At 56.8% G+C, this 16,103-nt stretch overlaps 2 protein-coding genes across 2 annotated transcripts; one reads left to right on the plus strand and one right to left on the minus strand.

Moving 5' to 3' along the window:
- Window positions 1–10,417: 10,417 nt before the first annotated feature.
- On the plus strand, window positions 10,418–11,573 carry CGCS363_v004739 (uncharacterized protein; the record flags this gene model as incomplete). The annotated part of the gene is made up of 3 exons (XM_036636588.1): window positions 10,418–10,575; window positions 10,654–11,268; window positions 11,321–11,573. 3 exons carry the CDS (start codon window positions 10,418–10,420, stop codon window positions 11,571–11,573), a joined length of 1,026 nt encoding a protein of 341 aa, XP_036497317.1.
- Window positions 11,574–14,067: 2,494 nt separating this feature from the next.
- CGCS363_v004740 (uncharacterized protein) lies at window positions 14,068–16,051 on the minus strand (the record flags this gene model as incomplete). Its single annotated transcript, XM_036636589.1, has 2 exons — window positions 14,068–15,764; window positions 15,814–16,051. 2 exons carry the CDS (start codon window positions 16,049–16,051, stop codon window positions 14,068–14,070), a joined length of 1,935 nt encoding a protein of 644 aa, XP_036498574.1.
- Window positions 16,052–16,103: the final 52 nt, after the last annotated feature.

Genomic DNA, 16,103 nt, shown 5'->3' on the forward strand with positions numbered 1-16,103 from the left:
CCGGCCAACTCCTTACCTGAACTAGTAGGACAGCTTCCTCGAGATAGCTTCATGGTTTGATACCACGTTTTCCTTGGCATCTGACTATCTCGTAATTCTGCTTATCTCCGAACGATCCTATCCAACATGGCCCCCCAAAAGGATCTGTAGTCTAGAGTCTAATAGAGTTGCGCGAAACTCTAATGACGACAACCAAACCGTACAGCGCACGCATGCACGTCGAAAGAGACTAGACGATGACGCTGGCCATCCCCTACGACTCTGTAAGTCCGTACTGTCGAATTGCTATCCGCACAGCGCTGATCAAAGCCCGGGGGTTGGTTTCTAAGCACACGTCGGGATTTGAAAGTTCGCAGTGCCAACGGCGCAGAAGTAAGGATCTTCAGCAAGGGCCCTCGCCTTGGAGGGGAGGGGGAACGGAGTTGATTGACAAACGGGGAAAGTAGCGCGGGCCGGTCGCAAGGACAGGGAAATGGCACCACATGTGGAATATACCCCGCCTTTGCCCGCGCGCCGCGCCCAATTCTTTTCCTCCCTTGGAACGCGGGTGTTGGGTTGCAAGAAAGTTGGGGCTGTGGAAATGCTAATGGTCGTCGGAGAGAATAATAATAATAATAATAATAATGTTGATACACACACTTGCGGTGGCAAAATCGAGGAATAATCAACAACTGAACCACGTCGACTCGTGGGTTCGTCCTTACCGCCGCCCCGCACTGGAGGGCGCCTCGTCTCGGGCCGTCCTGACAAGGACCGGGGACGCAAGCACTTGGGCTTCCAGAAGAGATGATGATCGGACGAGGCCGAGCGGCAACAAGCACACGGTTCGGCTGCGAAAAGTGTCGTCGCGGGACAGTTGGATTTGCACAACGCTCGGCACGATCATCACAAATTGCTCGCCGTCGTCGGAAAACCTGTTCGGCGGACTCCTCAGACAGTGTCGCACTTGCGAGCCATGTCTTTGCTGCTTTCGGATTAATGACTAAGAAGCCGTTGGTCGGTGGGTGCGTTTTGTGTCAGAAAGTTGGCTACCCAGTGAACGAAACCAAAACATGCGCAAACAATTTGGAAGAGGCACCGATTTAGCAACATAAGCAGGGTCGTGTCTATCGAGAGCGAAAGACGGCGGCGCGGAAACGTCATAAAGAAGACCGTACTTGGGAGTTGGTCTGGGCACTGTAGGGTCTCATGATCAACGCCTCGGCGCCAATCAGTGCCAAAGACAATCTGGGCTACCGAAACCGTTGAAGCGCACCATCTGCTTGGGATCTCTTGTTTGAAGTGGCGTAGATTAGAATACCCCGGAAATAACAGCGGGTGGGCGGCTGGCGATACGGCCTCGAGATCTGTACACGCCTGTCCATTCAGCGTTTAGTGAGGCTCTCAGCTGAATAAGTCGATACGCCCGCGGCCTCGTCGGCGTAACCGTGGCATGCGATTCTGAAACTCGGGGGGCGACAAGGCTTTTGCCTCGCCGCGGTTGCAAAGTTCCCAGTGTGGTTGAGGGGTTGCCTCGGAAGTGTTGGACTTTTACCCTACAGCATTCATTGACCCATGTTTTGAGTTTGCCGGGCAGAGTGCTTGTTCGATAGCCTCCCTCTGAGTTGCAACCCTTTGTGCTGACTGTGTGTAACGACGGTTGTCAACGATGAGCTGGCCGGTGATTGTTTGCTTGATGCAAGCCCAAGTAGAGTTGCTGTAAGACGGTGTTTTTCATGTTCTCGCCAACGTACAGGAGCCAATGGAGGGTTGAAGAGGGGTAAGTGGAGTTGCCCAGACTTAAGGCATGCCCATTATTAGTTTTTGGCGACGTCCAAACTGCCATTTCCAGAAAATGCTTCTTTCATGGTGCCTGCTTCTGAACAATCCTTCGGTATCCCAGGCTTTTCCAGGGCAACGGATTGTTTGCTGGTTGGTCTTCAAGGAGCGGTGAGGGAGGCAATGGCTCTTGTCTCGCTCGCACGCTATGGAGTTTGTGAAGCCATGAGAAGCCACAATGGGCAGATCTGAGGGACGAGACCGAATGCAAGCAAACATTTACCGCCGACCATCGAGAACCACTTGGCCGGTTTCTCCAGGCCACCAGATTGTGGTCGCCCCAAGACTCCGAACCCGGTACAGCGGCAACTGGTGTGCTGGTGTGCATGGCGGCAAGAGAGGACAGCGAATCAACTCCACCGGTTGTGTCTGGCCATCCGTGTCTGTCGTGTCGCCGCCGCCACCTGATGTCAGTCGTTCCAGCAGGTCGGTAGGTCGTGGAATGAGAGACACCGCGAACGATTTCCAGCACCCAACAAAGTGATGACACGATATTGGCTGGCTTCGGCAGGTCTCTGCATCCCCATGGTCGTCAGAACTCAGTTGATGATGTTTAAATTGTGTAGTGCGATGCGGCGCCGACAACGTGCTCCGTAATTAGGGAGAAGGGGGGGTCCAGCGGGTAGTTAGCACACAGGAACGTCGATCCGAGCTAAATCGTTCCGAAGCGCCACAAAAACCCGCGCAGCTCTCAGGACGAGCGGGGGCGATCGGCCACCGTCGATGCTACAGGTGAAGACATCTCTGGAGTTTGGCCCGACGGAGTAGCTGTCCTTCCACCTACCCGCTTGGGCAAGCACATGTAGATGGGCTGTCTGCTCATCAAACGAGACGGCCGATAGAGAGGGAAAGCGGGCGCGGTGCAGCAGCAATATTAGCAATGTTCCCAGTCGATACATACACGAGCACCCGCCCGGAGGGGCGGACGAGATGTAGCCGCTGCAAGTCATTCGAGTTGTGCGTGACATGACGACACGGAACGAAGTTGTTGAGGGACTGGTTGTCTGGTGTCTGGTCAGAGACGGCCGCGAGTAGCCATCCCGCGGGCCCCGCTTCTGCAGAGAGATCCATTTCCAGTAAAGGCCGGAGGCGGAATTGAGGCCAGTCGCATCGACATCGTGGCAGTCGTGCGGGGCTGATGGAACCTGTCGACCGCTTGGGACGACACGGCCGGGCCAGTCCTACGGCGTAGGGTAAACTCTTCGTCTCCCCGAAGAAAAGGCGTCGACAGGATTGCTGAAGAATCTGTCGACCCGACTGGCCAGCTGCCGTTTCGGGGTTCCATCGTGTTGATCGCCAACCCCGACGGGCGGCGGGTCATATGCGGCTGTTATGCGGTTGGTCCAACAGCTGCTGCTCGTTGGCCAGAACGAATCCACGTTGCTGTCATGAACCATGATTCGGGGGGCTGGTAGCTAGCTGCACCTGACGAGAACACCTGTGTGTTTCTCCAGGAACGGCGTGGGCTTTGCAGATGTTTGCACCTCCTCTCTGTGGCTCGCATGCATCGGCGGCGATACGCTTGATTGGGCGCGAGCGCAGAAAGGTATGTGGGCGGCAATTCTGTCCCTCAGGACGTGTCACCTCTCACCTGCCACCGCGAGAGTCGCAGCCGGTCGATATGCAGTTTGACGCTTCGCAGTATCATTCCGTTCATTCCCTGCCTGGTTGTGTGTGTGTCTGCAACGGAGTGTGTGTCTTTTTGCAACATGGGCGAGCGGGGCCTCTGGCTTTGTTTGGTCCAAGGTAAGGAAGGCAATTAGGCAGCCCTCGTCTGCTTGTACCCCATACAGTAGTAAGTCATTCACGGCCGAATAAATGCGAAACCTGAGTCGACGAGAGGGATGATGGCCGGGTCTGGACTAAGCTCGAGGCGAGATCTAGAACACACCAGTCCAGGTCGGTCCTCTGGTGAGACAACCATCCTAAGCAGAGACCCGGCAGGGCGGTTGGAAGCAAAGGCCGTGTTCGGCTCGCGTGTCCAAGGCAAGTGAATCGGGAGGCGTGGCGCCAGGGTTCCGTCAATCGTCGGCGGCCTATTCAGCCATCGCTCCAAGCGAGGTTCCCGCCAGCGGCGCAGGGCAGTATTCGTAGAAGGCGTAGAAGGAGACGGGCTTTGGTAAATTGTGCGGAGCTCGACGTCGACGCCGGCCTGTGTGAATAGCAGCAGCAGCAGCAGCAGCAGTAGCTGACAGCCGTCCACCGCTTTTGCTGTGGGTGTCACCGGTATGCAGCTTGCGGTGTTCCGGCGCTGCAATGCGGTGCGGTGGTGGTGACCTGCGGTGCAGCAGCGGGGATGGCATGATTTTTCATTTTCCTGTTTAATTGTTGCGGGCTGGCTGTACATGTGTATCGCACTGGCTTGGGCGTCTGGCTGTGCGGGTGACGATGGCGTCCTTTAGGGCCTGTCAACAGAGGTTGAATTGGCATTGACTGATAGTGTTCCTTCCCGGTGTCTGGTGCGATGCGAGGCGCGATCAATTGCGAGCATGGCGTCGCGTGTGCGGCGCCTCAGCATGCCCAGATGTCTGAGTGCGTACTGCGGACATGTCGAGGCCCGCACGCTTGGGCGACGGGTTGACGTCGACGGCGACACTTGACACTTGCCTGATTGACGTTGACATCTTCCACTGACTCGGACGCTAGTGACACAAAGGTGAGTCGACATGTCTGTCGTACGGGTACCTCATCCAACGTGCGCATGGCAGGCAACAAAAGCAACAAGCATGGCGTAGAACTTTTGAAGTTTCCATGGAAGAAGGACACCCCTGTTATTAGTGGTCTGCTGTGTGCGATTACTTCCATGGTAGATGGATCACTAGGTAAAAGGCTCTGCCAGCGTCAATGAAGGCGTCGTTGGTGAGACTCCTCCGCCCAGGTCTGCGGGCGGCACTGGTGTTGTCCAATGTCTGACCGCCTCTCCAGCCTCATGGGTTCTTCTCTCTGTTGGTGCGTTGGTCAATCTGTCTCCCGCAGCCCAGCCCGTGGAATCGGCTGGTTGCGTCCTGGTTGATGGGAGACCCCTTTCCAACGAGCTGGTTCGGTTGTTGGAAAGGGCCCTGTCTGTTTGTGTGTTTGGCCTTGGGCCTGACCGGATCTCTGGAGAGGGAGGCCATTTCCAACGCCAATGCTTCGAGAACGAAAAAGCATAGTCGTGACCGCTCAGTTGGGCTGGGAGAGAGAGGTGCGGCCGTAAGATGAGAGTGGAGAAGGCCGTGTACGCGTGGGAGCCGCCTAAATCTCTTTCACTTCCATTGGTGAAGTATTCGTAGTAACCTGTGCTGTAGTCAATTGCTGGAAACGACGTTCGACTTCAGCCTGGCCCCGAGGTTGGTGTGGTGTGGTTTGCCAGGAGAAAGAAAGCTCACGCCCTGTGCCTGGGCATAGCCCCCGGTCCCAGTACTAGGTATGTAGAGGTTTCGATTCGCGCCAACTTCTCCGGTTGACTCTCTGGCCGATGCTGACTGGTTGGCGGACGCTGGCACTGGCAAAGGCGATGGCGCTGGAAACTCCTGTGGTCCGGGTGGTGATTTCGTAATCTTTGAGGGCCCTCCACTGCTGGATGGATGGCGCCGTCACAGTGGTACGGGTACATCACATTGCAGAGAGCAACCTCGGATTGTGTCTCCCTGCTATCCGTACCGCCCTGTGCTGGCCTGACGGGACCAGCAAAACCCCCGCTGCTGTTTTATGTGGTGCTTGTGCTGGAGATGTGCTCGCTCGCCCGGGTGCTTGGGCTCTGAGGTGAGCATCGTTCGTCTCCGCGCGGTGCCTGGGCCTCGCTGTGCACAGTGAACGCGACAGGTCTCCATCTGAAAACCTCCCCCGAAATCCCAGTCCCCGTTTCTAAACTCTGAGGTGGACGCCCCCCGGGAGCCCAATCTCATCTCTCTCGTCTACAGCACCAATCAGGGGCCTCATAGCAGGAAGACTGGATCCAGCGCATGAGGGAAAGAAGAGCAGGTACGTACTGCATAAGTAAGACACTGAGAGATACGGATACCAGAGACACGGAAACACACGGGGCTCTTAACCAAGTCCTCCCAAGTGCGAACGCCCTCGACTCGGATCGACTCTCCTCTTCTCTTCTACTAGGGGGCGTGTCCCTGGGAAAAACACTTCCGCCGCAAAACACAGTAAGGCTGGGAGAGACTCGCAAAAAGAAGCAACGAAACTCTGCTGATGCGACGCCCTGTCCCCGGCCTGCTGGACTGACACGTGCGCACGATGAAGGAGCGGTAAGCCTTGCTTCCCAACTTCCTACGCCGCAAATCCGAACCACTAGACATCAACATCCAAGGCAAGACATGTCCATCCTCACAACGCGCTGATTACAATCGAACACCTCCTCCTACCGTCCGGATTACCTCTCTGGGGTCGGGGATGAACTGCTGGGATCGCCTCGGTCGGTGCCCGGGAATAAGGTCAGGAGGCTTTTAGGTGCGAGAGACATGGGACCAACCCAAATCCACAACGCCTCTAAGCAAGGGACGGTCCTGGGACCTGAGAGGGCCACTGCACCACGGGGCATTCCATTTCTATTCGTTTGGTCCTGCACTGTACGGATATCCCATCTTATGTACAGCCTTCCAACAGGACAGCGAGAGGAGAGGAGCCATCCAACAACCCGTCCTACGTATCAGCACTCCGTACACAGGAGGAGCCAACAGAAGGAGCTTCATCCTGTCCGAGGCTACATGCATCTCACCCCGGCACGTAGGTCTTGGTACTGCACAGTCGCAGCAGCGAACAGCCATCGTGAGGAACGCAGTGTCGGGCTCGCGGCGCTCCGATGAAGCCGTCGGCGATGCGGCCGAACGTCTATCGCGTGGTGTTTTAATTGTGAGAGACCGACATGAAGCAGTCCTGCGCGCCAGGGGCTCTGCGCTCCCCGCGCCTGAAATGAAAGAGTAATCATCGTCGTGCCGTGCCTGACCTGACCCGTCCGAGGCATCTAAGTGTCTCTTTCTGGGACGCTAGGCCGGCGGTCTCGTTCCACCGTCCTGGTATCAACGGGATATTGATTCATAGCGAGAGGGCCTCTCTCCCTCCCACAACAGACAGACGCCCCGCTACCATTCCCGTGGACCGCGGCTCTCCCCTATGCTCGGGATCCAAGACATTACATGGTGTTGTCGTCTATCGTGGCCGATCCTACGTGTTGCGAAAAGCCTCGGCCGGGTTCAGGTTCAGGAGGCGGTGGGCCCTTTCTGTCTTGTGTGTTTTGTTGCTTGCTCATCTTCTTCTGAAAGGGATCTCCTCCTCGACGATCCAGATGCCTCTTTCATCGCAGCAGCGGGCCCCCGTTGCTCTTTTTCATGTGCTGGGAGCCTGGGACTGGAGTCTGGGAAGCAAGAGGATGGATACGGGGCGCCGGGGAAGCAGTCTTCTGCATCTGGCTTTGGCTTCTCTTGCAGTAGTGAGATTTTTGCGCTCTGCCCAAGTGGACTCCGTACCCAGTGCGGGAAGTTAAAGAAGGGAAGGGAGGCCCGTCCGCTAAGCCATTTCGGGTCCGGCTTGCTATCTAGATACCCGTGGGTCGGGTGGGTGGTGCTTGGGGCCGTGGGCAGCAGGATGAAGACGCAGTTTGCTGTCACGCTTCCACAGTGTTGTTAGGAGGTGCAGATGCCAGGTTCCAGGTGCTGCGATGGTGGTGAGGTGATGTGAGGTGAGCACGGCCGGTCTTGCTGTCATTACCTTACCGTCCATGAGTACGGATAGCGAATGTCATGGGAGAGACTCCTCATCCCACTCGCCAAACGTGTAATTACGTCGCTTGCTAATTCCCGCCAATTGCCAATCAACCGTCAGGCGTTGTATGCGTTCCGAGGTTCTGGTTCTTCAACACGACACTTCAACCCCCTCCCCCCGTCGAGTGTATTTCCCCTTCCCCATCTACTAATAAGCGACCGAGAGTGAGACACTACAATGTCCGGCTTGTCGATTGATATATGCTGGGGGCGTACGATACCGTGTATGTCGTTCGGTCGGTCGGTCGGTCGGTCGGCCGCGCCCCCGCCAACAGACGGGAATTGGAATCATGGGGGCGGGAAACTAGAAAGAATGGGATATCCTCGGTCGTGTTTTAATTAGGTCTCACGACGACAAGCCGGAGCTTGATCTCTAAAAGAAAGGTTTGCTTGTCGAATGCCGCGGTCCGTTGGTTGGTTTGGATGGTAGGGGACTTTTGGAAAAGCCATCATCTGTGTGTTAAAAGGGCCTTTCTCTAGCTCTGGCCTTGGGATCTTCACCGCACGTTACCACGGCACCTTAAGTTGAGTAGGCGGCGCTACGGACACCACGGCTGGAGGCTGCGCTACGGCGCACTTGGCCAGCAGGCTACGGATACCAGAGTAGGCAAGTTAGCTCGAGGCAAGGTACTATGTAGGCCCAGCTAGTCCACCGCCCTTCCTCTCCCTTGAGGCTATCCTGTGCCCAGCTCGTTAGCGTTGGGGAGACGGAAGGTGCATGGTGAGAGAGGCAGACACATCCGCGCGCCGAGGGCGAAGGGGACGTCCTGTCACGTCGTCCCGGTCTCGAAGATCGATATCGCCGTCTCCTGGAATCCCTCTTTGGGTGTCTCCCTCCGAGCCTCGTCCATAATGTGGTGTCTGGAAGAGTCTGGGACCTGCTGCACGCCCAAGGAACGGCAGTCTTAGCTAAGACGTGTATCACGGATGTCAGGCCAGGAACGAACGCTCTTTCGTGTCGACAGCACGCAGTAGTGTCGACAGCAACCGCAGCGACTGAGGTGAGGCATGGCCCCGAAGGGCTTAGCGCCGGACATATTCCAGAGCAGCTCCGTGTGAATCCCCCGGTTGTGGTTGTGCCTCTGGACAGGGTTGACAGGGTTCATGGGTGTGGTTCAAGACCCTCCCAGATCCCCGCTTTCCAGGCCCGCAATCGCAGAAACCAGAAAAGCTCGGACATGCTTCCCAATTGGAAGGTACAGACCCCCGCTTCGCTTCTTCGCTTCAGAGCGATGTGGTGGTCTTGTATGTGCGGATAAGAAGTGCAGTGGTTATGTGAGTTGCGAGTGTACAAGTGAGGTGCGTTGCTTGTTAGGTACCTTAGAGACAGAGAGAGATGGACGGCCCCTATGAGCCAGTCATCCAGTCCCATAGGTTGTCTGTCGCCAGTCAGTGCAATATCGATCCCAGCAGTTACGTTACCAAGGACTAAACGAAGCAGGAGTGAAAGAGAGGAGAGGGAGGGGTGGGCGAGGGTGGACGCCCCCTCCCTTTGCTCCACCACACCCCAGCCCCAGATGCAGCGCCTGTGCTGACGCTCGAATCTGGCTGGCTGGTTGGCCTGTCTGGATGTCGGGTGTCTGTCGCGGCGTCCTTCCACCCTTCCCTCGGGACAGGTACGTATCTTTCCACACCAGCTTGGGTTCCAGGTTGTGAGAGTACCTTATCCACTCGAGAACTGTGGATCGCTCTTGTTCTGAAGAGTGGAGCCTTGTCTCCGGGATGGGGCCACGGCCATTCGAGGGGAGCCACTGGGGGGAGCCACTGGAGCCACCGTGCTGTGATGGGTGACCAGTCACCAGCAGTCACCCAGCGAGGTGGGTTTTTAGTGCTACCACTGCCAGTCCACGTTTGGTTTGGTACCGCTCCCCAGCCCAGGTGAGGTGTGTCGCCGGTAAGGTCTGGTCTTCCGCCCCCGTCTGTTGTTTTTTTGGTTCTGCTGCCCGCTGTTCGCTGCCCCTGCTGCTGGAACTGCATGGCCCTTGTAACTGCACCAGCACCAGCAACCTGCACTTTTGCTGCTGGCCAAGGACGTGGAGCCCTCTGCCCATGTCCCCCTTCAAACCCCTGTGCCTTCCCACCACCCTCTTGGGACGCTGCACTGGGACCACTACCTGCGCTACCTAGGTACGCTACTTACGCAGTGCATACGGTACGGCGCACCACTTACGCAGTAAAAAGGACGGATACGCTTGACTTGGGTTGGTACACCACCTGGTTGGCCTTGGCTTGTCTTCCCACTTTTTCCAGACTTCCTTTCAACCACCTCCTCCCCGTCCACGTCCCGTCCGTCCTCTTCTTCCTCATCCTCCCCCCTTCTTACACCACACCCTCTTCCCGGCCGACTCATCCCGAACAACTAAAAAAAAGTAGTCGTTCGCGATTTCGACCTCTTCTTCTTCCTCACCGCCAGGCAATGGGAAGGAGATAGACACAACTATCGTGGAGGACTCAACCTTTCTCGCCCGTCAACATCGCCGCACCCGCCGCAATTCGACGTCGCCCGCTGCGCCGTGCTGCCTCGCTTCGCAACAACCGACGATCGACATCCAGCTCTCGCCTCCAGTCCGCTGATCAATCCCGACAGCGCGAACCACCACCCTCAAACCACACACCTTTTGCACTTTTTCGCCTCTCGACCGCCACCACCAACGCTTCTTAAAGACGTTGCCGCGAGACACAATTGCTCCTCCGTCAACCGCATCGCCAAAACACCAATCCCAGCCCTGCTCGATTGTGGTTTTAGTGCACTGCAGATCTTCAACTCACCCCAGGAAATCCACAATTGACCCGGGATCCCACGTTTTGCAAACCAACGCTTCGTCACTACAACAACAGCAACAGCAATCATGAGTTCGCCAGCGCAGGCCGGGCCTTCGGTCCCGAAGGAAAAGAAGGGCCTGGGAAAGATGCTCGCTAGAGCCAAGACCGTCTTCAAGGGATCCTCCTCCAAGCGCCAGTCGACCATTTCCACCTCTGGACAGCCTGCCGGACAGTCCAGCACTGCGTAAGCGCCAATTACTTCCTATCAACCAACTCTTGCGATATCGCAATGGCCTGTATGACGAGTCTAACATGATCACAGTCCTGCCCCCGCCGCCGCCCCTGCTGCCGCCCCCAAGGAGACCGCCAAGGAGCCGACCAAGAGCAAGTACGAGGACCTCGAGGGCGTCGTCAAGGTGCCCAGAGCCGAGCTGTTTGAGGAGCGCGCCAGAAAGTTGGGCGAGAGATTCGGCCTCGAGATTAAGCAGAGCGAGTGGATCTCCACCGAGGGCACCGCTCTCCGCGTCGAGAAGCCCATCCGCATGCGTGTTCACCGAACGTGCCACAAGTGCAACGCTACCTTCGCCGCCGCCAAAGAGTGCCCTACCTGCCAGCACGTCCGTTGCACCAAGTGCGTCCGCTACCCGCCCAAGCGGACCGAGGCCGAGCGCATCGCGAGCCGGGAGAAGCGCGCCGCAATCCTCAAGGCCCAGAAGGAGAACGCTCCCATCATCCCCGACTACTCGTACGATCCGAAGGATGCCAAGGACATCGTCCTCAAGCGCCCCAGCAAGACTGGAGGACAGGATCTCATTTACAAGAAGCCCAGACAGAGGGTTCGCAGAACCTGCCACGAGTGCCAGACGCTCTTTACCGCCGGCAGCAAGACATGCTCCAAGTGCAGCCACAACCGCTGCACCGACTGTCCCAGAGACCCGTACGTTGAACCCCCGTGACATGTCGACGCTGACTGCTAACCGCATCAACAGTCCCAAGAAGGACAAGTATCCGTTCGGATACCCTGGCGACGAGTTTGGGCCGAATGCTGTGCCGCATCACGAGTGCTACAAGTGCAAGACGATATACCCCGGCGGGGCGGAGGACGGCACCGAGTGCAAGAAGTGTGGACACAAGAAAGACGCCAACTGTCCTCGCCTGAAGCCTCGCAAGGTCGAGCCAGAACCAGACCCGGAAATCCTCAAGAGCATACAAGCCAAGATCGAGGCTCTAAAACTCAAGTAATGCGACACTCCACTGTGTTTACACCGTCCGACTTTTATGAATTCGACTTGAAGGCGTCCGGGCATGGCGGGGTGAATGATGTCGAAGCTGTTTTGGTGCAGGGGGCGGGAGCGAGTACGCGACATTTCCTATTCATCTTCAAAATCCCTCGGGCGCACGTTTTCATCCGATTCTTTCCGTCGAACCAGCATTCATCGTTCCTTTCATATTGCAACACTACGAAACCACACGACCATCCATCATCTGCATCATCACAAACCTTCTCATTCCGCCACAACGGTCTCTCTGCATCGGCCAACGAAACCAGAGGGATAACGAAGAACATGAAGCCTTGAAGCACATCACACACACTACGCGACCACGAACCCAGCATTGCCTCGACCACACAAAAGGCACCGTTTTCTGCCGACTAATGACAACCTCCAACTTGCTGCATACACCTTGCCCACCACACTGAAAAGAAACAGAAAAAGAAAGGATAGGAGACGTACCCTGACGCACCTGAACTGGGAGGAGGGGGTGGATCAGGCCATAATCGCGGAAGACGGGACGAACCGGAGACACACGGCGGTTGAAGCGAAGAGAGACACGGAGAGAAAAGCAAAAAGGGAGTTGATAGGCGCTGTATCGAAGAGGGGAGTTGCATTTGCAGCGAGAAAGAAAAGAGCGGTAATGGGCAGACAAACAGAACCGACAACGCGGGTCCAAAATCAAGGGTGGCAGACTAGCCGTGCGGAAAGCGGATTATTCTTCTCTTTCTCATCACATTCTTCCCATCTCTCACGAATCACCCATTACAAATCATTGTATCCAACGGTTTAGGATTTTGCAAATCAGAATCGCCTTGGACAAGCTGTGTTTCTTCTGTGTCATGATGTTTTCGTCAGACGGTGTCCGTGATGTGCCATCGGCCGTTATCCTAACCATACTAGCAGACCGTTATCATCTGACTTTACGACGAGTCGTCAACCAGCGATGTTACGTCGACTCGTGTAACCGTGTAACGTAGCCTGTCAGGTCATATTTCCAGAAACCGAACAAGAGGGCGAAAAAGCAAAGTTCATGCGCGCAACGCACACACAAGAAGTCTGACCGAGGTCTCCGGCAACTAGGGAGGGGGGGCTAATCAGAGGGGAACCGCAATCCCGGGAAATCTGCCCATGACAGCACGCACGCACGCACGTACAGAGTGAGAGGTGAGAGCGAGCCACGAGCCCGGGCGACGGGTTTAAGCAGAGGATTAATTTTGGCCGTGTGAATTAAGGGGTGTGTGTATGTGTGGTGCGTTCGTATCGCAGGGTATATGCGCGTGTGTGTGTGAGTGTGTGGCGCGGGTCGCCTACCTGGGTAGCGTAAAGGGGCGTGCGTGCGTAATGCCCATGACAATCAAACGAAGGAAAAAAAATTGGCGGTGAGTTGGAACACTTTGCCACGGGTTTGCAGGATGAGATCTCGTTGGGGGGAAACGAGATCTGCGCGGTCCATTTTCCTGGGTTCCCGCGGCTTTTGGTGCTGACGGAGACGGAGCCCCTGGTCGTAATGTGTGTTTGCTCTGTTGGTTGGTGAATTGGTTTCCTAATCTGACGGGCGGCGGGAACGGGGGGAACGCCACGGACAAAACCGCCCGTATGTGTGTGTGTGTGTGTGTGTGTGTGGTCGGCCTTCTTGGCCTTCTAGAAAAACGGGGGGCTGAGAGTATTGGATGGTGTGTTGATGGATGGTGGCTAAGACTTGTCTTTTTTTTTTTTCTTTCCAACGCGCCATCAGGTACCGACGAATGAAAAGCGCAGAATTGGCCTATATTCTTCGTCCAAGTAGCGTGCTGACGGAGGGGTCCCGGGAGTCTGGTCTGGGTGATTGTAGGACTTTGCTCTGCCATTGGATCATGCGAGATGACTTGGTGTGTGTGAGAAAGAGAGACAGGTGAGGCTGTGGCGCGGCGGGACTTGACGCGGTGATTGGTGAGTTGTGAATTTCTTTTTGGGTAGAAAATCTACGGGGGCCCTATATCGAGCCTGCATGTGAATTCCACAACTGGAAGGAGCTGGTTTGATGTCCTCGTAACGTGTGGTTGTGATGTCGATGGCAATGTCTCGGTAGATGGGTTCGCAATGGAATTGGTCAAAGCAACAGAGGTGCCATCATGACTTCTTAAAACAGATTGCTATGGATGTGATATGTGCTCCCGTCGGCTTCCCCGAGAGCTATGCTGTGTGATCTTTCTAGTCTACAAAACTTCCTCCATCAACGCCCCTCCTCCAATGATTGGTCCTGGATCTATTCTACAGGAAATGCTCTTCAGCCCTCTTCAATGGCCGGCCTCCCAATCAACGTTTATACCACGGCCAAGAGTATGTTCTAGTAATGTTCTCGGTGGCCACACGGCGCCCATGGTCTGTCTCAGAGACAAGTTCTGGCGACAATCTCAAGGGTAATAATATCCATGATGGCGAGGCACCACCACTGGTCTCCCGGGACGTAGAGAAAAGGCTCTCTAGGCCTCTGTCTCTTCTCGTACCTCGTTGCCAAAGCGGATGGCACTGCCGGGCGGCAACGCGGGACCAATCGTCTCGGCGCGCGTGCTCTTGCGCCCAATGTAACCAGTCTTGAATCCGTCGATGCGCTGGTTGAGCCGCTGCTGCGCGTCCCTGACGATGCCTTGCTGCACCTCGGCGCCGACCTTTTGCTGGCCGTCGAGCAGAGGAAGAAGCTTATGGGTTGGATAGAAGCGGCCCTTGAGCTCGCCCTCGCGGAGGACGGCGTTGTGCCGGAGAAGCACGCACCGCCAGCGCTCCGCCGGCGCAAACTTGTTTCGGAAGGCGCTCTCTTCGCGCAAGGGGCGCGGTAGCTTGTCCTCAGTCACGGGCATGCCGCCCACAGGCTTGTTATCGCCTGTGATGGGCTGATAGATATCACCCTTGAAAAACACCGCGCCAGGCATATCCACCGCGGTGCAAATCTCTCGAAGGCCAAGCAGAGCGTCCGACAGGTTTGTAGCTGCCTCCGGAACCCCCGGCTGATCGGTAGTGATACGAATACGCAGGACGTCGCCGAGCTCGACGCGTTCCGCGCCAAGGAAAATGCCCTGGTAGTCCGTCTTTTTGCCGTCTTCGGTTGTCGAAAGGCGGGTAAACAAGGAGTAAGACGAGCCAATCTTCTGAGCTGCCATCTTGGACGAATCTAACAGTATCACCTCGCGGCGGTGGGTGTCTTCGGGGTTCAGACTGCCAAGGAATTGCTGCCACGGCACGTCGTCGTACGCCTTGCCCTGCAGCTCTGGTATGCCCACACTTGGTACGGAGAAGGCAAGAAAGGGTCGGGCTGACGCCTCGATGAGCTGCACCGGAAGCTGACCGAAGAGATAATGGGATATAGGAAGGATCTGGAGCGCCTCGGGTTTGCTGTTCTTGGGGTTGATGATGCCCGTAGCTGCCACGACGCCAAGGCGCCAGCCGTTGGACATTTGGTGCCAAACCATCTCTCCGACGCGGAACAGAGCGCCCGGGTTGTGCGGCTGCTGAGGGTAGGGAGGGAACTGCGTCTGCTGCTGGTAGGGTGCCTGGGCTATAGACTGCTGGGGTTGTTGTGCCGGCGTCTGGACTCGAGGTTGAAGGGCTTGGGCCGGGGGTTGCGCCGGTGGCTGCGGTGGTGGCTGTGGCTGCGCCTGTGCCGGGACCTGTACTGGGACCTGTGGCGGCTGGACCGGTGTCTGGACGGGGGCTGGAGCCGGAGCCGGAGCCGGGACGGGCACGGCACGAGGCGGTATCGACGGCACCGGCACGGGGGTCTCCTTCTTCAGCGCGGGCGTCGGAACCGGTACGGGCGTTTCCTTCTTCGGGTTTGGTGGGGTTGCCGCTGCTGGCGCTGGTGAAGCAGTGCGACTGAGCGGCATCTGCGGCGTAATCTTGCGCATCTTGGACGGGGGCTGCGCATTCGTCGGCCCGGGTACCGGACGTGGGATCTCCGTCACGGTCAGCTCTTCGAGGGCAGGCATCTCTCGGACGTTGCAGTGAATGCACCGGCAGTCCATCCGGTCCGTAGAGTTGGAGAGGAGCCACAGCAGGTGGAGACCGAACTCTTGAGGGCTCTTGAAGAGCTTGGATTTGACGGGATAGCCTGATACCCAAAGGTGCTTAGACTTTTCGTATAACCAGTATCCCCGCGGGAAGTTGAGGAGCCATGACGGGCCTTCTGTGAGAGGGTTAGACGCATGAGTGATTTCGAGTGGCTCTGAACTCACCTGTTGGGTTCAGCTCCTGCTTCAGCAAGATTCCCAGCTTGATACGCCACTCCTGGAACCTTGGGTCGTCTTCGGCTAGCCGAATCATGTGAGGCTTCGCCCGTGGTACCTTGTCCAAAGGCGCCTTCTTCTTCGCAGCATCAGCCGGGGCTGGCCAGTAACCGGGACCACTGTCCTGGCCATCGCTCCGGCAGATGTTTACCACCGCGAACTCATCGGAAGACGTGGGCCCCGTCATGGTGAGGCGTGAGAGAGAGGTGAAGGTGCTGGATGCTGTTTAGGCTGAGCGA

Source organism: Colletotrichum siamense, assembly GCF_013390195.1.
Source record: "Colletotrichum siamense strain Cg363 chromosome Unknown KSG_Cg363_contig03, whole genome shotgun sequence".
Taxonomy (NCBI): domain Eukaryota; kingdom Fungi; phylum Ascomycota; class Sordariomycetes; order Glomerellales; family Glomerellaceae; genus Colletotrichum; species Colletotrichum siamense.